Source organism: Podarcis muralis, chromosome 15 (genome assembly GCF_964188315.1).
Source record: "Podarcis muralis chromosome 15, rPodMur119.hap1.1, whole genome shotgun sequence".
Lineage (NCBI taxonomy): Eukaryota > Metazoa > Chordata > Lepidosauria > Squamata > Lacertidae > Podarcis > Podarcis muralis.
Window position 1 is genome coordinate 29,177,312 of NC_135669.1, and position 25,614 is coordinate 29,202,925.

The window sequence follows — 25,614 nt, forward strand, 5'->3', positions numbered from 1 at the left end:
AAATGGTTTGCGTGCGGTACGTCATGTGGGGGGCAAGGCTTACCTGCCCCCCATATTTTATTCAAGTTGGAACCCCTGTTCTACCAAGGCGGTGACCTCCAGACGACGAGCCGGTATCTTTCCAGGGAACTTCAATGAGGTCGCACCAAAGGCAGGGTGACACCCCGCCCTCCGTAGCTTCCCGTCACTTTTAGCGCAAAAAACCCGGCCTTCGAGGAAGCGATTTCTTTGCGCAAGAGCGCGCCACTCGTTGTGCAACCTGAAGCGGAGGTGACCCCCAAGCCATCAGCCTCTCTGTCCTGGGGCTGCCCCCAAACACGAGGGGGTGTCCCGCCCCCGCCTCGCTTGACTTTCCTCGCCCGGTGGAAATTTTACTCTGGATGTAACTTTCCAGTTCCAGCTGTTTCCCTGGATCTGGCGAGGAAGGGGAACGAGAGGTCGACTCCTGCGGCGACGGCGACTCCTGCGCGGCCAGGCCAGGGCACTCTGCACGGGCTCAGAGGCGTCCTGCGGCCAGGAGAGGCGACGAAGGCGACAGCGGAGGAGGAGACCGGTTCCCGGAGTGGGAAGGGGGGGAGAGGAGTGAGTGGGGCGGGGGCTGGCTCGGTCCCAGGCGGGCGCTGTTGCTTAAAAGGCCGGCCGGCGAGGCGAGCGCGGCGCTGTCTCTGCCTCTGCGTCTCGGGATGCCGTCGCCGCCGCTGCTCCGCTCTCTGCTCCGCTGCAAGACCCTGGTCACGCTGGCCGGCGCCCCGCTCGCTCTCCTGCCGCTGCCGCTTCTCGTGCCCACCCAGGTCAGTCAGTCCAGCAGGCCGGCCAGCCCACCTAGTGGGCAGAGCGAGGTCCCTCTCCTGGCCAAGCGAAGGGGCGCCCCTCTTCCGCCAGTTCCTCTTGGGGCGGCACGTCGAGCCTCCCCGGACAGGAGCAGTCTACCGCCCAGGACCAACTTTTGGCCTGGCGCTGCCTCCGGCCCGGGCTGGCGCTTCTCTGCTGCTGCTGCCGCCGGGGCCAGGCATAAGCGTCGCCTCGGCGGGAGAAGCCAAGCCACGCCAGGTCCAAACGGAGCGTCTCCAGAGGCCGCGGGGGTGTCCTTTTTGCAATCGCCCTTCCCGTCTCTTTCCTCGGGGGCGTCCTGGGGGTCCCTCAGCGGGCGTCTTCTGCCGACCACCAGCAGCGCCCCCTCCCCACTCGGGCTCCCCCACCATCCTGCCTCCGACAGCGGAGGGAAGACCTGAGCCTCCCCCTCCCAGAGTGTCCAACCCCTCCGCCTCTTTGGGGGTATTGAAGACTCGGGAGGGAGGGGTCCCCGCCGCAAGAACATGCGAGAGAGGGAGGGGAGGGGGACTGGGTGCCTGAACTGGGAGCTGGCAGTCACCATCACCGCCACCTATAGGAGCGAAAAGGATTCAGACAAACCCAATGGAACCTCCATGTCTAGGGAGCGTATACCTGTAAATGCTAGGCACACCAGAGTTTTTTGGGGGGCTCGGTTTGTGGGCTTCCCGGAGGCACTTGACAAACAGGAGGTAGCCCTAAGCTTTTTCTGTGCCGAGGGACAAGCACTCTGCGTAAGCAGAGAGGCATTCGGTTCATTTCTGGGGACATGTCCCGATCCGAGCGCTGACCCGATTCAAATCTGTTTCTGGCTCTAATGTAAGGTTACCAGATGTCCCCGTTTCCTGGGGACAGTCCCCGGATTTACAAATCAGTCCCCATACAAAATCCTATCATTCCTACTGAAGTTGAAAAGTGTCCCCGGATTCATTGGGGGGGGGGGGATCTGGTAACCTTACTCTAACACTCAGTAGCAAGCGGAGATGGGGTTATGGAGGGAGGGAGAAAGAAAAGGATTTTCGGTGTGGTTTTGAAAGGGGGAAATCTCAGCAGCAGCCCTGAACGGAGCCCTGTCAACTGGAAGGAGGAGCGCCAGTCCCAGCTCCAGATCGGCACCTTGAGAGGGGGCCGCCCCCGCTGAGCCCCCGCTCCGCCCCCATTGGTGGTTTTTCAACAGAGCTCAGATGGCCATCTGTCAGGGATTCTTTAGTTGGGATTCCTGCATTGCAGGGGGTGGGCCAGACGATCCTTGGGATCCCTTCCAACTCTCCAGTTCTAAGATTCTAAGGAAAGGGTTACACAGATGCATCCGGCACGCGCTTCAAGAGCTGCCCAGGAGGGTGGCAAGCTGTGTGCCCAGTGGGGAGCGGATTCTTCCTGCGTTCCCCACAATGCTATTTGGGTCCTGTGGGGTGTTGGGCAGCCTGAACCGACCAACAATGTCTGCACAGGCAACTCTACTAAATCTCGTCCATCCCATTGACAGATGCAGCTTTAAGTACTGAGTCGCCAGCAGTTCCCCCAGTGCTTTCATGATTCCAATATTCTATTTATCTGCGCAAGCCGAGAAGGTGTCCCTCCTTTCCTTTCTTCTAGACTGCAGCTGCAGTTAATTTCTAAGCCTGGTTGTATTCTTGGACTTTAAAGAAATGATTTACTCCAAGCGGGTCAGGAGGGCATTGGCTGGTGCTGGGTGGAAGGATGCAAGCTGACCCAGGATGCCGAGAGCACCAGGCGCTTCTTCAGGCAGAGCGAGGGCGTGGGAGGTCACCCTGGACATTTGGACATTTCCCCTTTGCCCATATTAGGTGGTGATGGCGGGCCTGGGAGGCGGGAGAGGGCAGGACCCAGGCACCAAAGGGTTAAAGTGGCCAGAAACATTAGGAAGGACCTCCTGACTGTCCAAGCTGCTCAACACCTACTCCAAGACTGCTTGGGAAGGTAATGGGCTCTCCTTGCTTAGAGGCTTCAGGGATGCTCTGGCAGTGTGGGTTACCATATATATATATGAGACTCAGCTATACAGTTGCAAATATAACATTTTACATGCATTATACAAATGTGACACTAGATGGCGATGGTGGGCTAATGGCAAATTCAATATCTATTTTTAAAATGTTTTTTAAAAAAGCATTTTCACTGTGTGTTTTAAATATATGTATGTCCAGATCCAGCCAGAGAGAGGCTTAGACCTTACAAGCTTCCTTGGTCTTCCTATCTGTACTGTACATGTCTGGCTTTTTTGTTTTTTTAAACGTGTGCTAAAATATTGCTGCCTTGTCATGCTCGCTTCACTCCCCTGAGGGACATTTGCAGTCGTTCTGGACCCCTTGACACTCTCCCTCCCAACTTTCAGATAAAAGGAAGTCCTTCTTCATGCAGTGCAGAGTTAAATTATGGAACTCCTGCCCACAGGAGGCAGTGATGACTACCAGCCTGGATGGTAAAAAAATATGGAGGAGAGGGCTATTGATGGCTACTATCCATGATGGCCACGCTCTGCCTTCCACAGTTGGAGGCAGCAGTGCTTCTGAATACCAGCTTCTGGGAACTACAGGAGGGGAGAGGGCTCTTGTGTTCGAATTCTGCTTGAGGGCTTCCCATTGGGGCACCTGGTTGGGTCACTGTGAGAACAGGAGGCTGAACAAGATGGCCTCATTCTGCAGCCAGGCACTTTTGATGTGCTTCTGGGAGATGGATGGGCATCTCCTAAGAATTTCCTTCACTCTTAGCAAACTACAGTTCCTGGGATTCTTTGAGGGAAGCCATGTCTGTTAACAGCAGTATAAAATCGATCTAAATGTGGAGGGTGGCTGAAGCCAAGTTACAGGGAACCAGGCAGTGGGCCTTTTCGGTAGTGGCACCCGCCCTGTGGAACGCCCTCCCATAAGATATCAAAGAGAAAAATAACTACCAGACTTTTAGAAGACATCTGAAGGCAGCACTGTTTAGGGAAGCTTTTAATGTTTAATAGGTTATTGTATTTTAGTGTTTTGTTGGAAGCCAACCAGAGTGGCTGGGGAAACCCAGCCAGATGGGCGGGGTTTAAATAATAAATTATTATTGTTGTTGTTGTTGTTGTTGTTAGTTATCGTACAATAAAAAGGCCACTCGCCCCATGCAGACAGGCCTGGACCAATGTGAAATTTGACCCCCCCCCACTTCTTTTTTGCTTTTTTAAGAATGGTCTTGTGGGTGAGCAGGTCTGCTGGTTGCCCTGTGTTCTGGCAAACAGTCATTTTGGGCACAATCAAATGGAGAGGCAATGAGGTGTTTGCCCCAAAGATCCCCTGTTGACAGGACGTTAATTGCCCCGTCTTCCCACAGGAAAATTGACTTGACAAATTCTAGGCCATTTCAGCCTCTCATTAGCAGTTTGATCTGGCCTGTTTACGCAACATTAATCCAGAGAGTCTGGCTTGTGGTTGCCGTAATTGTGGTTTGGTGGAGATTCATTCCAATTACGGACTGTCAGAGGAGTGATTAACTCTCCTGCATTGTGGTAGTTGTAAATTTTTATGCGAGGGACTTTTTGGTTCTAGTGACACCCCTATCCTTGCTCTTGGAGTCACTGAATGAGTGTGGGTCTCTTTCCCCCTCCCTCCCACCAGCCAGTCCACTCAGCTCCTTTTCTGCCTGTGCAAATTGAATTCAGGGTGCACCTAAAGGCAGCCTCACCTAATTCTAGTTTTCTGAAACAATTCACAAACTGAAACACAGAACCCGCTTTCAACATGTGCACCTCTGAATTTTGCAATGTACCAGTTCTCCAGCCATTGTATTAGAGGAAATTGTTCTGCAAAATATTAGGCACCACTGCATACCAAAATGTGTATATTTTGATATAATAACACTTAATGCTGATGAATTTTAAGGAGGACTTTAAAAAAAATGAAAATTGCAAACTGATGTGGCAGTGTGGAGAACTGAAGAGTGGAAAATGAGCTGAAATGGCAGGTTCTCTCATGCCTCCTGAATCTGCAAGGAGCCTGCTCTTTTTTGCACTGATTTCTGAATCAGGCCAGAGCTGGCGCCGCCATTAGGCAGAGTGAGGCAGTGGCCTCAGGAGGCAGATTCTAGGGAGCAGGGAACAGCAACCAAATGTCAGAAGGCAGAATGTTGTGCGTGGCACAGGATCTTCTCCCCTGGATGTCAGCAACGTGGGCTCCCAGAGCACAGGGGATGAGTTAGACTCAGAGAGTGAATTAAGTGAATGAAGGACTGGCTCTGTAGATGAGATGAGAACTGACTGTCAGAGTTGAGAAAGGGCAGTTTGACACTCCCCCCCCCCCCTTGCTAGAGAAGACTCTATTAGCTCTCATGGAGAGGAAGAGTTGGAAGGCAGCCAGAGTGCTGCTAGGCAATCAGCAGATAAGCAGAGGTCTGTGTCCAGGTCAAGTGAGAGTGAGGAGTGGGGTGGTCAGCTGTCCTTGATCCAGGTATCTGGATAAAATCAGATGGCATCTCCAGGTGGGATGGGGAGAAACTCCCTGCTGGAACCCCTGGAGAGCAGCTGCTGCCAGTCAGTGTGGGCAATGCTGAGCTAGCTGGATCAATGTTCCTACAAACTTCAAGTCTTAGTGTCTTGGGCCTTTTGAAAAAAGAATCCCCCAGCGTGTTCAGTACCACAACAGCTGTGGGCAGGCAGTTATTTGGAGAGCGGGGCTGGCAGCGAACCCAGGGAACACACAGGCAAAGGTTTACGAAGACCAGTGATTTCATCAATCAAGCCTCTTCCTGGCAAATCTGGGAAACTGGAATGCATGTCCAGTTCCCAAAATGTGGGGTGCACCAGTTCAACCCATCCCAGTGTCTCCTGAGGAAGCTGAGCCTCTGGTCCAGCCATTCGGGCAAGGAGGGTTCCTGGGCCCTGAGGCATTCCTGCTTGTGTCCTGCATTAGAGGAAGATGGAATAGAGGATGCTCTGAGTCTCTCCTAACCGTGCAATTCTACAGTTCTGTGAGTCTGTGATCACTGGGCCTGATGGAACTCTCCCTCCCTCCCTCTCTCTTTTCCCTCCTTGCAGGAGGCCAGGTGTGGCTATGTGATCATCCTCATGGCTGTGTACTGGTGCACAGAGGTGATCCCTTTGGCAGTCACCGCCCTCCTGCCTGTCATCCTGTTCCCGATGTTTGGCATCCTGGAGTCCAAAAAGGTAAGTCTCAAGGGCAGCAGAGGAGAGGCGCCCTGCAAGGAAAGTTCTAATTCTTCCTCTTCTACTGCCTGGAAGCCGGAAGCTTTTTTGAGACTGAGCAAAATCCAACAACTGAGCTCAGGAATTCAGAGGACAACAGGGAGGCTGGGCGGGAGCAGAATTAGACCCATATACACAGCCAGGTTAGCACTTGAATGGGGCAGAACCAAGAGGGAGGCTGCGGACTTGATTGGGCCCCGAAAAAGACGAGCTGAGCCACCGTGCAAGCAGGGGCCATCCTGAGAAGGGAAATGCACTCTGTGCATGCCCAGAGGTGACTGCAAGGACTATAGGCATTCCAGACCTCAAAGAAGCCCTGATGCCAGAGTACAGGGGGTGGGTGTTGGGAGAGGGGGGAGGGAGCCCTCCCCAGAGAGGCAGGGAGTCGGGGAAGGCAACCAAGCCAGCCACCATGAAGCCGCACCATCTGTGACAACGGCAGCCAAAAGGGACCAAAAGTCATGCCTCCTTCATTTCCCTGCTGACTTCCCAGGTGTGCATGCAGTACCTGAAAGACACCAACATGCTCTTTGTGGGGGGCCTGATCGTGGCCGTCGCTGTGGAACACTGGAACCTGCACAAGCGGATTGCCCTGAGGGTGCTGCTGATTGTCGGGGTGAAACCTGCCCTGTAAGTGACTCCTGTCTAACCACCCCAACATCCCAAGTGAAACCAGGTGGGGTGATAGCTGAGCTTCTAATGCAGTGTGTGTGTCTGGGGGGGGGGTTATACTGGGTCAGGCTTACATGTAACACTCATCACATGCTCAGAGGGCCTCCTTTCACAACGGCTGCTTGGGCATGCGGACCAGTACATTGTCCCAGGAGGCACACTATCCCATTTATTTATCCATTTCACAAAATTTATACACAACTCTTGATAGTTTTTTCCCCCCTTAAAAAAACATCAAAGTGATTTGCATAAAAGTCAAAACAATGAAATTAAAAATAAGTAAATAATAACAGCAATACTTTCAGGCTTTTGAGAAGTTAAAATAACAATAGACTAAAAACGGGTTTAAAAATTGCATTGGCTTTCTAAGCATGGCATAGGCTTGTCATGTGTGCTGCCAGATCTGTAGACCCACCTTTGAGGGTGGGGGGAAGCTTCAGCTGAGCTCTAAGGTAAAGGTAAAGGTACCCCTGCCCGTACGGGCCAGTCTTGCCAGACTCTGGGGTTGTGCGCCCATCTCACTCAAGAGGCCGGGGGCCAGCGCTGTCTGCAGACACTTCCAGGTCACGTGGCCAGCGTGACATCGCTGCTCTGGCGAGCCAGAGCCGCACACGGAAACGCCGTTTACCTTCCCGCTAGTAAGTGGTCCCTATTTATCTACTTGCACCCGGGGGTGCTTTCGAACTGCTAGGTTGGCAGGCGCTGGGACCGAACAACGGGAGCGCACCCCGCCACGGGGATTCGAACCGCCGACCATGCGATCAGCAAGTCCTAGGCGCTGAGGTTTTACCCACAGCACCACCCGCGTCAGCTGAGCTCTACAGGGGGCCTATCCAGCACAAAGCCCCTGCCGCAGCCAGGTTGCCCTTTCCTGGCTCCGGGGTGAAACCTGCATGATTTCCCCCAACCTATCCACCCAACCTCAGGTGTATGTTTTGTTTTTTTGGGAGTGGGTGGGAGTCAAGGTATTTAAATGTCCTCTGCTTGGTCACCTGGGGCCGATCCTCGGTCACCCCAAGCAACCACCTGGCAAGCCTCCCTCTCTCCTCCCCGCCTGCCTCTGTCCTCCTTGCAGGCTGATGTTGGGCTTCATGGGGGTCACAGCCTTCCTTTCCATGTGGATCAGCAACACGGCCACCACCGCCATGATGGTTCCCATAGTCCAGGCGGTCCTGGACCAGATGAACAGCTCTGAGCAGGATCTGGCCGTCATGGAGTCTGCAGCTGCTGGGCAGCACAGCAACCCCAAGGGTGAACTGGAAGGGAAGGTGGCTGCCTTGGGGGTCTCCACAGTGCAGGGTAAGTGGGCGACAGCTGCAAGGAATCGTGGGGCGGTGGGGACGGGGAGCAATGGTTAAAAAATAAATAAAATTTCTCAACCTCATTGTCAAGGCTTGAGGGAATCCTATCCCTCTCACGGTAGGATGCCGAGAAATGGAAAAACAAAAAGAGTTCTTACCATCTAGGTTATTCAATATTCACAGAGAGAGACAGAAGAATGCAGTTTCTCTCAGTGAATGGCATTGCTCCAAGTAAAATCCCACCCCCTCAGTCCCTCCTGTTCTACGGCACCCCTGTATTTTCTGCCTCTGAGTTTTCTGTTCTATTACTCTCAAGGCATGCCTTGTTCTGGGGGATGGGGGGTCAGGAATGCTTTCAAGAGACACTGAGTCTGTTAGCTGTCTCTCCCCTGGTGTTTCTTCTTCCTGCTGCCCCCCCATATTTCCCAGCTTCTCCCCTCTGCAGCCTCTGAACTATGACCTTCTGCAAACCACTGTTCTAAATCTACACTGTCCTCTTTTCGGGAAGGTGTAGGAAAAGGGGGGGGGCTGTTCCCACCTCCTCAGTCCAGCCCCTGACACCCATGTGGAATTCTCAGCATTAGATTTTTAAAAATCATTTATTTCACATGTTTATAAACCACTGCATGGTCTAAGGCCATCAGAGGTGCGCACAAGACTAAACTGAATTGAAACCCAGAGTTGACTCCAACTCAGAAGAGCAGACCTCTTGAAAGTACGAAGATCAGAAGAGCCTGCTGGATCAGACCAGTGGCTCATCTTGTCCCGCATCCTGTTCTCACAGGGGGGAACCAGATGCCCATTATGAAAAACCTGCAAGCAGGACTGAGCACAAGAGCACTCCCCCCCTCCTGCCATTTTCAGCAGCTGGTATTCAGAAGCATTGCTGCCTCCAACTGTGGACGCCAGAGCACAGTCACTATGGCTCATAGCAGTCTCCAGACAGCTGCTAATTGCCATTGATAGCCCTCTCCCACATGCATCTGAAATTAGCATTATTTAGCCATGTCTATCAGTTTCAGTGGGTCTGCTGAGTAGGGCGAACACTGCCTACAACCCGCCAATTCTAAAAAGAGCGAAAGCCATGTCTGCGAGTTCTAAGCATGGTTAAAAGCATTCCTATGAATTCTAAAAACGACAGACACTTCTGAACTGCCCCCGTTTCCCACTGGAATTCAATCCCATAATAACCGGCAAATTGCAGGTTGTGCAATTCCAATTGATTGGCAGCTCTTGTGCCACAAACCTGCGCCCCCTGAAGAAGGAGGTTTTTCCTGCAATAAGGGAAGTGATGGGAAAATGGCCCGGAAAGTTTGCTTTGATGCAATCGTCTCCTCCGTCAACAAATCGGAGCGAAGGCTCAACTCGGCAGCCAAAATTGTCTAATCTCTCTGCAAAGAAATCAGGATGAGCACTCTATAAAGAGGGCAAGTGGGAGCTACCTGGAGAGGCCAAGGATGGAAGGAGAGGCTACCTGTACGTGAAACAGCTCACAGTCTTGTGATGCATGGGGGCAGCTACTAGTTTTCATCTGGTTTTTTATTTTATTTTAAAAAGGAGTAGACAAATCTGTTAGCCATGACAGCTGAAAGGGCCCTCCGTGTCAATAAGAGATACTGCGGGCAGGTAAAAGGTGTAGACTTCCATGTTCACATCCCTCGTCATGACCAGGGACCTAACTCCACATTCTGCACCCATGTCAAGAGATTATTATTATTATTTTTTAAATGCAATCCTTAGCATAGGAGGAGCTAATTTGAAGAACACTACTGATAACAGTTTTAATAAATTTTAGAAAGCCAATGCAAGTTTTAATCTGGTTTCAGCCTGTTGTTTTTGAAAGTTTTGAATGGTTATCTTGCTGATAATTTTTATTGTTTTTATCATTTTTGTAAACTGCTTTGAGGCTTTAAAAAACAACAACAACTGCAATCAAATGGTCTAGTATACGTTTTATGAAATAAATAAATAATAAAATGCATACGCCAGCCGTCTTCCGAGAAATACACAGCTCTCCCTCTCCTCATTTTGCCTTCTGGGGTAGTTTAGGCTAAGAGGCAGAGCCTTAGCACCACAAAGTCACCCAGTGAGCTTTGTGTGGCTGAGTAAGGATTCGAACTCTGTCCTCCCAGGTCCTCCTAGTCCAACACTCCACAAGTGCTGCTCCACATTGCAAGGAGAGGCTTAGCCCTTTCTTCCCCAGCCACAATCTCAATAAGAGAGTCAGCTCCCCCCATGCAGTAATCGTCGATAGGAAAAAGCTTCTCATAGTGCCAAGAGGGACCCTTATGTTAGCAGACTTGGCTGCCTCTGTATCTTGATTTTCATCAGGTTCATGGCTGCGGAAGGGAAGGGTTAGACCTTCCCCTCCAAGTGCAAAAAAAAAATCAGCCCCAAGGATTTATTTATTTTTTAATGCCCCTAATGTGAACCACACAGTTAACAGTAACTCTCTGTAGTTTTCTCTTCCAGAGGCAGCTGGGCAGCTGCTTAGCTGCTGCCTGGAGGCTGGAGGCTGTTAAAAGCCATAGTGGCTGTGCTCTGCCTTGCAGTTGGAGACAGCAATGCTTGTGAATGCCAGTTGCTGAAAGCCACAGGAAAAGAGAGGGCTCTTGTGCTTGAATCCCAATAGGGCTAACTGGGTGGCCACTGTGAGAACAGGTTGCTGGACTAGAAGGGCCTCCTTGGGTCTGATGCAGCCGGGCTCTTCACATGTTCTTATGCTGAACCAGGTGGGTCTCCCCTGAGCCAGTACAGCGCACAGAGCACCACTTGCACCTTGAGGGCTCACTCTGGTCTCTTTCTCCCACCCACCTGGTGTCGCATTGCAATCAAAGGCCAAATCAGCTTTGTCTCCTTCCAGTGAGGCTGCATTTTAATGTTGTATTTTAATCTTGTTTTCTAAGTTGTATTTCAATCGTTTTTATATCTGGTGTTAGCCGCCCTGAGCCCGGTCTTGGCTGGGGAGGGCGGGGTATAAATAATAATAATAATAATAATAATAATAATAATAATAATAATAATAATTATTATTATTATTATTATTATTATTATTATTATTATTATTATTACTACTAATTATTACTAATATTATTACTATTATTATTATTATTATTATTATTATTATTATTAGTTGCAGGCAATGGGCACTTGCCGGACAGCTCCAAGAAGTCCGAGAGGGAGACCAAGAAGAGGATCAACAAAGGGATGACCCTCTGTGTCTGCTATGCTGCCAGCATCGGAGGGACAGCAACCCTGACCGGGACGGGGCCAAACCTGGTCCTCAAAGGTCAGATGAACCAGTAAGTCTCTACCGCACCCACAACATGACACACAGCAAAGGCTGGACTCTGCTGTGCGGCTCTTTTATTGAAACCAAAACAGTGTGGCGTGGTTTTTTTCTTGGTGTCATCGGGCTGAAAGGGGGGCTGTGTTTCGTTCAGCCCTCTTGGTCACTTGCTGTGTTACTCCTAAACAATCCAAGCTGGGGTTCTCCTGGAACAGGCCTCCCCCACCCTGCTCCTGATGACCTCCACATTGCTCTCCTATCGGCCTATTCTGCCTTGGTCAGACACCACCTAAATTTTTGTGTCCAGGTTAAAGGCTGGATCTAGACACATCAAGAAATCGTTTTAGGGAAACGCGTTGTAAACTGCACAATGGGAAATTGCCTTGGCAAAAGGCGGGGCTCCACAGCGCCATCTGGTGACACGGTGTTATAACGCTTATAAAACACTTTTTCTTTGCTTGTGTAGCTGAGTCCTAAGAAGGATATTGGCAAGCTGGAAGGTGTGTAGGGAGGGAAGAGAGAATGATCCAAGGTCTAGAAACTAAACCTTACGAGGAAAGGTTGAGGGAGCTGGAAATGTTTATCCTGGAGAAGGGGAGACTGAGCGGGGATGTGAGAGCCGTCTTCAGATATCTGAAGGGCTGCCACCTGGATTCATAGAGTTCTTTGAATTATAGTTGGAAGGGGCCACAAGAGTCTTCTAGTCCAACCCGATGCAATGCAGGAATATTTCACCCGACGTGGGGCTTGAACCAAGGACCCTAGGATCCAGGGTTTCATGTTCTACCATTCAGAGCCACATAGATGGAGCAGGCTTGTTTTTTGCTGCTCCAGAGGGGAGGATCCAAAACAACGAATTCAACTGACGAAAAATGAGATTCCGACTCAAAATTAGGAAGAACTTTCTGAGGATAACAGCTGGATCAGGCTCTTTGGAAGCTAGTGGCCTCTCCTTCAATGGAAGTTTTGAAAGAGAGGTTGGATCTGTCAGGCATCCTTTAGTTGTGATTCCTGTCTTGCTGGGCAGGGGGTCAGACTAGATGGCCCTTAGGGGAACCCCTCCAGCTCTACATTTCTACGATTCTGTGATTCTAGGCTTTTTAACCATTTCCTCCTCCTCCCAGGTTGTTCCCTGAGAACGGCGACATCTTGAACTTTGCCTCCTGGTTCGGCTTCGCCTTCCCGAACATGCTCCTGATGCTGACGCTCGCCTGGTTCTGGCTCCAGGTCTCCTTCATGGGGTTCAAGTAAGGGCTCTGCACCTTTGGGTGGGCTGGTGGATAAGGTGGCCCTGCTTCGTCCGGGGCTGGGGCACCTGTGGCAGCCCTCAGCCATCCAGATCTTCCTGGACTCCTTGTCCCTGACCTCTGGCCTGGCTGGCTGCTTCTGGGCCTTGCTGGGAGTCCAGCAAACAGAAGACCATCAGAAGAGCCCTGCTGGATCAGGCCCATAACCCATCTTGTCCAGCATTCTATGATCCTGTGGCCAACCAGATGCCCCAATGGGAAACTGGCAGACAGAACATGAGCACATGAATCCTCTCCCCACCAGTGGTTTCCTACAACTGGTAAATTCATGGAGGAGAGGGAAATTGAAAGCTACTAGCCATAGTGGCTAAAAGCCTTCAGCTGCTTTTCACCCTAAAGGGGCCTCTCATTGTGTAAACATAAAAGCACACTCCCATCAATGCATTTTCCCCATTGTGACTCTCTGAAGGGCCAGTAGTGGTGCAGAGGTTAGAGGGCCAACTAAGGTGGGAGAGACTAGGGTTCAAATCCGCCCCCCACTTGGCCATGAAGCTCACTGTGGGCCAGTCACTGTCTCTCAGTTTAACCTACCTTGCAGGGGTGTCGTGAAAGTGGCAGGGAAGAGCCATGTAAGCCGCCTAGAGCTCCTTGGAGAAACAAGCACATTTCCCTGATTGTGGCTGCTCTGCCACGCCACCTGCGGCTTTGCTCTGGCCACGATCCTCGCCAGCCTAGCTTGGCTTTCTCCTGGAGCCTCCAGCACTCTTGTGAATGCCCTTTCCAGGTGTTTCTGTGTTCAGATCTTTCTCCCCCTCTGGGTGTCCTGTTGAGCTCACAGCCAGCCCGCCACAGAGAACAAACACAAATGTGCCGAGTTCCCAAGTTGCGCCACGTGCCCGGTTGTGGGACCCTCCCCTCCCCTCCCTCCGTGCTGAATCCCCCAGGTTGCAACCCAAAAGGTCAGCCTGCTAGAGTGGTTACCTGGCAGTCTGCTTGGCCCCCTGCCTTGACCACCCTGCTCTTTCTCTCCAGCTTCCGGAAGACCTGGGGCTGTGGGACCCAGAGGACGGAAAAGGAGCAGGCTGCCTTGCGGGTGCTGAAAGAGGAGCACCGGAAGCTGGGGCCCATCTCCTTTGCAGAATTCAATGTGCTGCTGGCCTTCACCCTGCTCATCCTCCTCTGGTTCACTAGGGACCCTGGATTCATCCCCGGTTGGGCCACCACCCTCTTCAACAAGGACAAGGAGTGAGTGGGCTTTGTTCTTCCTCTTGCCAGCCATTTTGCTGACCAGTGATGCTACCCGTGTGGTGTTTTGTATTTTTTTTTTTTGGGGGGGGGGTCCCCAATAGCACCAGGCTTAGGGCACTCAAGTGCCTTCAGGCAAACGGCTTAGGGGAGGATTGCTTGCAGCGAAGAGTCTCCTCCTCCTCCTTGTGCTGGGATGTTCCATGTTCGAATCCCTGCTCGTCTGGGAGACTCTGGGAGCGGCCCAGAGGAAATCTTGCTTGTGCAGGAAATTTGGGAGGTTAAATGGGAGAATCTGAGCACCTTGGAGGAACCCAAGAAGAGCCCTGTTGGATTAGGCCAATGGTCCATTTAGTCCGGCTTCCTGTCCTCACAGTGGCCAGGTACCCCTAAAAGCCTAGGGATTGAGATAGATTGCACCTGCACCTGGAGGTTCCATAAGAACCTTTTTCTGTGCCATGCATAATTTCACAAACTGCTATCATGTTGCCTCTTACTTGCTTTATCTCTATACTAAAAAGTCCAACTGTTCTTCATAAGGGATCATTTGGGTTGCCCTTTTCCAACTCTGCAATATCCTTTTTGAAAGGACTCCTGGGAGAGAACCAGAGAGGGATGCAGCAAGGAGGGTGTTCATCTCTCTCCTGGGAGCTCATGTTCCCTCTGGGGTGTGTGTGGGTGTGTGCTGCTGGCTGGAGGATTGATGCATTCAACTGGCTGACCTGTTGCTTTTGGGACAGAGCGAGGGAAATGGGACACTGCTGCCACTACCTCCTCCTCCTCATTCTTCATCTTCCCAAATGTGTCCCAGGTATGTGACGGATGCCACCGTGGCCATCTTCGTGGCCTTTCTCCTGTTCATCCTTCCTGCCACCAGGCCCAGGTGTGGCTTCTGCAGTCATAGCAGCTGCGACCTAGAAGAGGCGGAGGAAGGTAAAGGAAAGCGGAGACACCCCCCTCTCAGGGCCTTCGAGGAGACTGGTCAAAAGAGACAGACCAGGAGGGGCATGCTGGGTTCTGCCAGTATTTCAGAGCATTGTAGGCTTGCAAGGGACCCCCAAAGGTCATCCAGTCCAACCCCCTGCAATGCAGGAATCCCAGCCGAAGAATCCCTGGCAGGTAGCCATTCAACTTCTACTTAAAAACCTCCCATGGAGGAGAGTCGGCCACTTTCTTCCCCTATTCAACAGCTCCTGCCCTATAAAGTTATTCCGATCTCCGTGTGACCCTTGCCATGACATCCAGCCTGCTGGGAGCCTCCTGCTGGTGCCAGCTGCGTGGTGGGTGGGTGGGTGTCCTTGCTGGCCCCTGCTTTGCCTCCCCCCTCACACCCAACTTGGACTCTCTCCGCAGCTATGAAGGAGCCCTTTTTCCCCGCCCCGTTGCTGAACTGGAAGGTGGTCCAGCATAAGATGCCATGGAGCATCGTGCTGCTTCTCGGAGGAGGCTTCGCCCTGGCCAATGGGAGCGACGTAAGTCCTTGGTGGTGGCAGGAGGGTGGGGAGGCTGGCTGGTCGTGGGCGTCAGAGAGCTCTGCCAAACCTGGACCTTTGCCACCCTACTTTGGAGGCATTCGTTTCACATGTGGCTCTCTCCACAGTGGTAGTGTCTATGTCTCTCTGTGTGTAAATAAAGGCTGTGGGACAGCCAAAGGGTCCTCTAGCCACACACAGAGTGCATTACCCTTTCCTAGTATGTGAGCTCCTGTAATGTCAGGAATTGTGGGAGGGAGCAGGGCCTATGAACTTCGAGGCAAGTCTTGAGTGTGGCCTCTCTCATTTTTGGAAAACGTATTCCGTTCAAAAGCTTGAGCAGGAAGGGAAAGGGAAATCCTTGCAAACAATTTATTTATTTATCTCCCTGTCCTCATTTAATCCCCGCAAGAGCCCTGTGAGGTAGGCTAGGCTAAGGGGCAGCTCACCCAGTGAACTCCATGGCCGAGCGGAGGGGATTTGAACCCAGGGCTCTCCCAGGTCCTAGTCCAATGCTCTAACCGCTACAGCTCTTAGGTGGCTGTAGTGAGGCCTCCTCCTGTGTGCTTAAGCCATGGGGAGTGGGGAATTTGAGGGGCCTCTGCCTGAGCTGAGCCTGACCCCCACCGCAGTAGCCAGTACCCAGTCTCTCTGGCAACAGTAGAAGCATGCCAGGGCTGGCTGTTCTCCAGCTCAGAGGCCACCGTCAATTGCGCCAAGCGAACCGCAGCGCTGGTGGGGCAGGCTGTGCCCCATGGCAGAGAATGGTGCAGCAGGTTGCAGACCTGTGCTCTGAGCTGACCTTCCCCCTGTTCCATCCGGGGCTCTTGGAAGCGATTCCCGTGATGTTGCTGTTTTTCTGGCTTTGGGGTGATGGGGGGGAATGTGCCCTCCACAATACCACTTGGCACTAGAGTCCCCCCCTGCCACTGCCAGCTGCATTCTGGTGTCCCCAGGAGTAGGGAGGACTTGACCTAGTTTCAACTCGCTCGGAAATGGCTGCAGATTCTCTCCCTGGTCATATTGAGCACCACTCCAAATGACAGGTTTAAATGCAAAAAAACCCTCCACCCCACCAGCCATTCAGCAGCCCGTCCGGAACAAGCCTCTCTTGTCCTCCCCAGAAGAACTTGGCCTGAGCCAAGCCCTGCCGGGCTCAGACAAAGAGGGTGCTGTGCGCTGCCCAACCTGCCAGCCTCATCCATGCATTGGAAAAGAGGCCTATTCAGCAGCAGCAGAACAGCAGCGTGCAGGACTTGGCCCTGCTAAGCTGGTTCCTGCTCAAATCCTTAGAACCAAATAACCAGCCGGCCGGAGGCCTGGGTAGGCCGGGTCGTCCTCTTATATACCTGCTGGGATTGACAAGGCATCTGACCCTCATCTGAATCTCATAGCTCTCCTGTAGCTGCCTCTGATTAGTTATCATTTAACTCTTGGGGGAAATAATTAGCATCACACGTCATGTGCGTGGAAGTTGCCGAACCAATTAACCAACTAGAAGGATTTACTGTTAATAGCACCAGTTTTCCTATAGCTTGATATTGCTGGATTTTGATGAACTGCAAAAGCATTTTTATTTTGCTTTCTGTTGCCACCCTGGAACTTTTATTTATTAGTGCCACCTGGTTTTGTACGATTCCTTGCAAATGAAGGGGGAATCGGGAACTGGACCCCCATTTCTAATGTGGGGAGGGGCCCCAATTCAGTAAGATGCTCTCTAGCTCAAGAGGAGACCTGCATGGATCCCTCCCCTGGGATGAGGCTCCTCTGTGCATTGCCAGAGCTGTCTGAAGACAGTAAATGCTTCCGGATCCCAGTTGCTGGAAGGAGCGGGAGAGAAGAGTTTTGCTCTTGTGTTCAAATCTTTATTGTGGGCTTCCTTTTAAGGCACCTGATTGCCCCCTGTGAGAACAGTATGCGGGACTAGATGGGCCACTAGCCTAACTCAACAGGGCTTTTCTTATGGAGGTTTATTGTGAGAGCAGAACCTCCATGCCCAGGGATAGTCTACCTCTGAATGCTAGATCATGGGGAACAACAACTGGAGAGTGCTTATCTGCTTGGGTCCTGCTTGCTAGTTTCCCATATTTGGTATCTGGTTGGGCACTGTGAGAACAGGATACTGGGCTAGATGGGCCACTGGCCTGATCCAGCAGCAGTCTTAAGCATTTTGTGGGTTTTGCAAAGACCTACATGGGCCCCAAAGGGTTAAGGCCACCCCCCCCCCTCAGTGGTTGGACAAATACAATAGATTGTCAGAGACCACAGCGGTGGTGCCCCCCCCCCCCCCCCAGTATTGTCATGGACTGGCTGGATACAAGGAAAGTGGTGGGAGGCCCCAGCTGGGAACCCCCAGGGGAAGAAGGCCCAGATGGTGTTGGGATGCCAATGAGAGTCAGAGGGAGAAGAGGGAGCAGACTGGGAGGAGGAGGTGTTGGAAGCAGAAGAGGCAACAGGGTTTAGTGAGCAGGAAGAGGCTGTGGCAGAGAGCAGTCCGGACTCAGAGGCAGAAGAGGAGGCTGGAGAGAAGGAGGGCCTAGAGGCAGAGATGAATCAAGCTGCTGAAGAAGCCAGGGAGTCTCCCCCTCCTGCTGCAACCAGCTCCCCTCTTCGCGGGTCTCCAGAACACACGGAGACATGAAAAGAGCAGAGCAGAGATTGGTTGTGCGCAGGCGCAGTCTAAAACTACCTGGGAAGTCAGGGAGAGGAGGAGACATAGAAGGTGGTGAGAGGCAGGGGCCTTCAGCTCTCTCAACTGCCTTACTGGAGCAGGACCTACTGGGAAGAGCTACTGGGATCTGTTTTGGTTTCTTGAATACAGAGTTCACTTCAATGACACCATGTTTTGCTTTGATCGCTGACCAACGCTTGACTTCAGCACCAGACAATATTCTCTTTCTCTGCTCTTGCCCCACAACTCCAGGCTTCAGGGCTTTCCAAATGGCTGGGTGACCAGATGACCCCTCTGCACAGCGTCCCCCCTTGGGCCATTGCCATCATCCTCTCCCTGGTCATTGCCATCTTCACCGAATGCACCAGCAACGTGGCCACCGCTACCCTCTTCCTGCCAGTCTTCGCCTCCCTGGTAAGGGAGCTTTCCTCCTTACTTATTCTTATTTCTCGTTGACAACCCTCAGCCTAGCTCGTAAGGATTAAAACAAGGGAAACCAAGGTGGAATGGAGGGTTCTGGTCTCTCACACACTGGTGGCCAGCCAGGGTTCCAGCAAGGTTCACATTTAGGCCCACCTGAATAAGTTTCGAGGGCTAGGACCTAGATGAGGACTGTTACTATCTCAAGTATCCATGCCAAGTATCAGGCGACAGGTCTCTGCCCCACAAGCATACAGTTGTTTGGCAAATTTGTTTAGAAAGCTTGGAAAAGAGGAGATAGGAGAGCCATCTTCAAATATCACCTGGAGGATGGAGCCGACTTGTTTTCTGCTGCTCCAGAGGGGAGGCCCCAATCCAACGGATTCAAATGACCAGAAAAGAGATTCCAACTAAACTCTAGGAATGACTTTCTGATGTGAAGAGCTGTTTGGTGGTGGAAAGGACTCTCTCAGGAGTTGGTGGGCTTTCCTTCATGGGGGTTTTTTCAAGCAGAGGTTGGAGGACCACCTGTCAGGGGTGATTTAGTTGTGACTCCTGCATTGCAGGCAGTTTTGACGAGATGGCGCTGGGGTCCCTTCCAGCCCCATGATTCTCTGCTCTCTTTCTCTCCAGTCGCAGTCCATCGAGGTCAACCCCCTCTACATCATGATTCCCTGCACCCTCAGCGCCTCGTTTGCCTTCATGCTACCCGTGGCCACCCCTCCCAATGCCATCGTATTCTCCTACGGACACCTCCGCGTCTCAGACATGGTAAGGGGGCAGCTTTGCTGTTGCTCAGGCCTCCCCCAGCCTCCCCAAAGGCTGCTCTCTGTGGGTGCTGCTAAGAAGCCAAACCTCTAGATCAGTGGTTCCCAAAGTGGGAGGTACCACTCCCCTGGGTGATAGGGGTTCCCGGGGGGGGGGATCATTTGATTTTGAAGAAATCATGGAATTGTAGAGTTAGAGGGGACCTCCAAAGGTCATCTAGTCCAACCCCCTGCGGTCATCTCAGCTGCCTCCCTGCTTGGCTTAGGTCTCTAAGATTTCTTTTTTGTGTGTGTGTGTGTGTGTGCAAGGAAAGGAAATATCTAGAGCATTTGTACAATTGATTGCTACTGTTTTGAATTTATTATCTTCCTTAGTAGGTCACACAAACCGTTATTCTGAATAATGCTTTCTGTAGGGTAGGGAGGCACTGGGGAGGTGTTTATGGAACCAAGTGGGCGATGTCCCCCCTCCCAAAAAAGGTTAGGAAACCACTTCTCTTTATGTTTTGGACTACAACTCCCATCAGCCCTTGCAGCCAGCACACCATATTAGAATAAATAATACTTGCCCACTGGGGTTTATAGGAACTGTAGCCCAAAACATTTGGGTTGGGGAAGGCTGCTTTAAGGGGACGTTAATGTCTCCTGTCGATTGTGACGAATCTTAAAACAGCTGCTGTGGGGCTCAGCTTAAGGCTGAGCAGGCAAGAAGGCCTTGGCTGTCTTGTGGCTGGCATGGAGGAATCCCAGTGGGCCTGACCAAGATGACACAACTGAGTGCATTGACTGATGGTAATCGGCAGATGTTTCCCAAACTTGGGTCTCCAGCTGTTTTTGGACTACAATACCCATCACCCTGACCACTGGTCCTGCTAGCTAGGGATGATGGGGGTTTGTAGTCCAACAACAGCTGGAGACCCAAGTTTGGGGCACTCTGCTCTAAAGGGTACCAGCGATGATGGTTTTGCTCAGAGCTTCTGAATACCAGTTGCTGGAAACTGCAGGACGGGAGACAGCTCTTGTGCTCAGGTCCTGCTTGTGGACTTCCTATGGGCACCTGGTTGGCCACTGTGAGAACAAGATGCTGGCCTGATCCAGAAGGCACTTCTTTTGGAACTCATTCCCTCAAGAGGCAGTGATGGCCACCAGATTGGATGGTTTGGAAAGAGGATTGGACAAGTTCATGGAGGGGGAGAGGGTTCTTGATGGTTACCAACCACAATGGCTATGTTCTGCCTCCACGGTCAGAGGCAGCAATGCTTCTGGAACCAGAAGGGCCATTGGCCTCATCCGGCGGGCTCTTCTTATGCTCTTAGGGGCCTCTTTCCTAACTGTTCACCGAGTTCTTCAAAACATCCGGGCCGCGTGAAGGGGGGAGAGCACACAGTTTGCACACTGTGTTCCTGGACAAGGAGATCTCTCTGGGTAAGGGGTGGTTCCCTCCTGACCAGGACAGGTCATGCTCTGACGGCAGCGTCTCCTCCTTGCCTCCCTCCCACAAAAGTCTTCTACTGCCTGAGCTTGACCCATGAGACACCTGCCTCCTCCTTCTCTTCTCTCCCTCCCAGGCCAAGACGGGCATCGTAATGAACGTCATCGGTGTCTTCTGCATCACCCTGGCCATAAACAGCTGGGGCCGCGCCATGTTCCACTTGGACACCTTCCCTTCGTGGGCCAACGCCACCGGGAAGTGAGGGCCGGGTCAGCCAAAGAGGACCTTGGCACGTGGGCTTCCTCGCCTCCTCAGCCTCCTGGGCCCTGCAACTTTCCCTCCAGCGCTGGCCCTTTGGAGTCCACGGGTGTGTTTTGGAGTTGAGGCTAGAGACTGTTTGAAACCTGCCTCAACTGCTGCCTCTGCTGCTTCCTGAAGGGACCCTGAGGAGGACGAGGGACCCCCGCGGGAGGGGCATCTTCTCCTGGGACCAGCCGTCCGAATGGAATACGGGTCATTTGTTTTTAAGAGAAGAAAAGGACCGTAAAATAGGACAAGGAAGAAGTTGCTGCTGCTGCTGCTACTTTTCATAGAATCATAGAATTGTGGAGTTGGAAGGGATCCCCAAAGGTCATTTAGCCCAACCCCCCTGTAACGCAGGAGTTGCAAGCAAAACATTCACCTTTGACTGAGGGAGTAGGGAGCCCACAGGCCTGGCAAAACTCACAGCCACTGAGGGAGAGCCTAGGGACTCCCACAGGCCATGGGAACCAGGATCTGCCTCCTCCCTCCCTCCTCCCTGCCTGCCTGGGGCCTGCAGGTTAACCATTGCACAAAGAAAGAGACACATGGAACAAATACTTGACCCAGAGTCCAGCTGGGCAGGAGGCCCCACTCAGGTGGACACAAAGCACATAGGAAGCTGCCTTATACAGAGCCAAACCATTGGCCCATCTAGCTCAGTATTGTCGACACTGGTTGGCAGCAGCGGCTCACCAGGGTTCTAGGCAAGGATCTCTCCCATCCTTACCTGGAGACGCTGCAGGAGTTTGAACCTAGAACCTTCTGCATGCAAGGCCGATGCTGTGCCAAAGGCCCAGAGCTTCCCCAGATGGGACCTTGAAACATAGGAGACAACTCCTAGGGGCTGAGGTCTCTTCACCCTCCCCCAATAAAATATCTGAGGGGGCCAGGACCCCCAAAGTTGATGGGCATTGCCATTCAAATGGTGTCTGTTCACCATGCCATGTGATCAATTACACACCCATATTACCTCCTCCCCACCCATATTTTATTCAAGTTGGCCCTCTTGCCTTAGAATGCCTTGTGGAAATGACCCCTTTGCAGGCTCTAAGCCAGGAAGGTGGAGTGGCCACTGGGCTGGACGTGGGCAGGGAAGAGGGGTGGGGCGGGAGGACAGAACAGCCAGATTCTAATACAGGTAGCCCTAATAATATATTTAATGTTGTTATTTAATTGCCTTAAAATATTAATAAAGCACCACTTGTGTTTTGTAAATTTTAAATAAATTGCTTGTTAATTCACCCTGATGCCTTGGAATGCAAGAGAGCCAGCGGTGCATACAGTGGTTAGGGTGTCGGACTAAGACCTAGGAGAGACCAGGGTTCAAATCCCCCACTCAGCTGACCTTGGGCCAAACACTGCCTCTCAGCCCAACCTTCCCTGCAGGGTTGTTGTGAGGATAAAACAGGGCGGGGGAAATCTGTGTTGCCACCTTGAGCTCCTTGGAGGAAAGGTGGGGTCTAAATGCAAGAAACAAACACCCACAAATCACAAAGGACCTCTGTGCTCCTCCAGATACCGTTGTCAGACTCCCAACTCCGATCAGCCTCAGCAGCCAGCAGTTAAGGCAGGGGATGAGGTGTGTGTGTGTGTGTGTGTGTGTGTGTGTTGCCCTGCAAACAACAACTGAAGGGGTCACACACGGGTTCCCCCTCAGGCCTGGTGATGCTATACTGTAGTAGGAGGAGAAGAAGAAGAGTTTGGATTTGATACCCCGCTTTATCACTACCCGAAGGAGTCTCAAAGCGGCTAACAATCTCCTTTCCCTTCCTCCCCCACAACAAACACTCTGTGAGGTGAGTGAGGCTGAGAGACTTCAGAGAAGTGTGACTGGCCCAAGGTCACCCAGCAGCTGCATGTGGAGGAGCGGAGATGCAAACCCAGTTCACCAGATTACGAGTCCACCGCTCTTAACCACTACACCACACTGGCTCCTACTACTACACTAAGCGCCAAGTGGCTGACTCTTGCTCTAGAGAGTTTGCAGTCTCAATGGGGATGATCAGGAGGAGAGGGACTGGGGCCATTGAGGATCGAGGGCAAAGGGCATCTGGCAGGGGGTCTGCAGGGGCCTTCATGACGTTGCCATGGATCCACATCTTCCTTCCTTACGTCTCCTTACTCCCTGTGAAAATGGAGGCGGGGCGGGGGGTTTCTGACATAACTCTTGTATGGTGTCTAGTGTCTGAGATGCTTGATAAAGACAAAATATTATTTGTATTGTTATTGTTGATGGTGTTACCTCTCCGGGGTGGGGGTGCTTATCTGTTTGCTTCTTGTTGGAACTGCAGAATTTATTTTATTTACTATTTTTATTTATATCCCAACTTTTTCTCCAAGGAGCTCAGGGTAGCATACATGGTTCTCTCCCTCCTTATTAATCCCTACAACAACCCTGTGAGGTAGGTTAGGCAGATAGTGAGCGACTGGCCCAAGGTTACACCCAGTGAGCTCCATGGTCAAGTGGGGATTTGAACCCCTGTCTCCCAGGTTCTAGTCGGACACTCTAACCACTACACCACACTGGCTCTCAGAAGATAGCCTTCCCAAAAGATGCTTATAAATACAAAAGATGTATTGTGGAAGATCTGTAATTCGATCTGGCACTTGATCTGTGTCTTTGCTAGGATTCTTAGCTTTTGCTCTGCTCTTTCCAGGCGCAGGTCCATGTTTAAAAGCTCTGTTTTATTTTTTGCCCCACTCTTTAGGCTCATTTGGAGCAAATATCAATCCAGCTTTCCCATTTCACAGAATCATAGAATTGTAGAGTTGTAGAGCTGAAAGAGGCCCTGAAAATCATCTACTCCAATCTACTCCAATTCTCTGCAAGGCAGGTACGGTATATGCAGTTGTCCCATATGGGGATCGAACCTGCAACCTTGGCATTATCAGCACCACGCTCTAACCAACTGAGCTATTCCCAATTGCTCCGATTGAGCTTTAAAGAGTGGGTTTTCACAGGGAAAGCTCTGGAGGGGAAAAAGGGTGCTCAGACATGGAGCTTTAAAGTCCATGCCTGGAAAGAGTGGAGGAAAGTTAAGTGTGGATAAGCCCTCAATTAACCAAACTAACTCAAAGGAACTTAGCGCTCACTGTTTCGGTCGCTGCCAAAGAGGGATTGAGAGCAGAACAATTAAGGTCCAGTCCTCCATCCTTAGTGCTGGAGTGGTGGGAAGCTGCCAAAATGATGAACTAGGAGGCTACAGAGAGAGGGGAAGAGGGAGAGAGAAGAAGCTCCGCTTGTGTTGCTATGAAACCTCAAAATGAAGCCTCCTGCCCTGAGTTCTCTGCTTCTGTTTGGATTGCAAACCTTGGATGCGTTGATCTTCCCTACTGTATATTGTTGTAGGTTTTGGGAGGGGTTCGTCTGGATGATGCCCTGAGTCTCTTCCAATACTTGGGGGTCCTGTGTCCAGTGATGGTTGCAATCTAGTAAAGGATGCTGTTGTTGAGCTAGTCAGACAAGTTTATTGGTAAGACAGCGAGTGACCTTATTTGGCAACTTAAGTGTCCTCATCTGTATCCCCAAAGACTGAGCTGGGTTGCAAGAGCTACCACTGTGTTGGTGCCCTCCAGGCTAATGGGTGGACCTTTCCTCCACCCACCTCACCTGGCTGCTAGGTAGGCAAACAAGAACCAGAGTAATGTGGATGAGATGAACTGGAGCCAGGCTGGAAGCCGGGTACACACAGACCTGCTTGTTTTGTACTGGACCCAAAGTTACGACTAGTAGAGAAGAAAGATCTGCTGGGGTGGTTGATGCTGGGAGCCCCTCCATCTTATGCTCAGGTTGTATATATGTGTAAATAAAGCCATATATCCCAAACACACCACAGTCTCTGCTGACCTTCCTTCCAAGGAAACCAAACGCTGGGTATGAGCCTGGACAGTGGCGTAGCGTGGGGGGTGCAGGGGGGGCCAGCCGTACCGGGCGCAACATCTGGGGGGGGGGCGCTTGCACTCGCAGCTCTCTGCCCCTACCTGGCTCACTCACTCTAGGGGGCGCAAATTACTTGCCTTGCCCCGGGTGCTGACAACCCACGCTACGCCACTGAGCCTGGAACCCCTGGAATCTCTCACTGTTTGGAGAATGGGGTGGTGTGGAACAATATATTTTATGAGTTACCGTAATTTAAGCGGGGGGGGGGGGGTTGCAAAGCCTCTTTCTCCTGAGATGGGCAGAGGCGGCCAGGGAGCTCCAGGCCCTTCCATGCCGGGGAAGGACTTGAAGTATTTGTTGCTGAACGTAAGACGTAGGCCAGTCTCTGCCAGCTGAGGCTGCTCTCTTGAGCCAAAAATGTGGGTCTTCACTGCTGCTCCCCCACTTCCAGCTTTCCCCACCTGTGTCATCAGCACCAGATATTTCCAATATCCCTCTGCGGAAGGGGGAAAGGACCCTGAAAGCAAGCAAAGGGCATCCCAAGCAGCGATGGAGATGAACTCCAGGATTGAACAAATTTCTCTGTTTTTCTCCCCCTGTTTTAATCTCACATGCCTGGATTTAGGTGCATTCTGGGACAAAACCTGGGTTTTGGTTTTGGTTTTTTGTTTTAAAATGGTGCTGACTTATGCTGGATTTTTCCAGTGACCAGCGAGGGCTGCCCCACCCATTGCAAAATTCCGACCTGAAAGGTAAGATTTGGCAACTCCGAGATTGCTGCCTTCAAAAAGGCAAATTTCTCACCCTTAAGGCTTTGAAGGAGAAAGCCATGAGAGACTGTGGAAAGGGGGGCGGGTTTGCTTGGTATTGTCAATCAAATCAGAGGAACA

General features: G+C 51.7%; 1 protein-coding gene across 2 annotated transcripts; it reads left to right on the forward strand.

Annotated features, from left to right (window-relative positions):
- The first annotated feature begins 628 nt into the window (after positions 1 to 628).
- Positions 629 to 24,674, forward strand: SLC13A5 (solute carrier family 13 member 5). Of its 2 annotated transcripts, none has more exons than XM_028708521.2 (12): positions 629 to 791; positions 5,858 to 5,986; positions 6,519 to 6,655; positions 7,773 to 7,996; positions 11,138 to 11,300; positions 12,412 to 12,534; positions 13,567 to 13,779; positions 14,591 to 14,712; positions 15,133 to 15,251; positions 18,175 to 18,336; positions 18,976 to 19,113; positions 20,678 to 24,674. In XM_028708521.2, exons 1-12 carry the CDS (start codon positions 684 to 686, stop codon positions 20,801 to 20,803), a joined length of 1,764 nt encoding a protein of 587 aa, XP_028564354.2. In that variant the 5' UTR covers positions 629 to 683; the 3' UTR covers positions 20,804 to 24,674. The 2 variants fall into 2 exon arrangements, with proteins under 2 accessions (XP_028564354.2, XP_028564353.2); XM_028708520.2 differs by having other exon boundaries at positions 631 to 791; positions 11,132 to 11,300.
- The last annotated feature ends 940 nt before the right edge of the window (positions 24,675 to 25,614 follow it).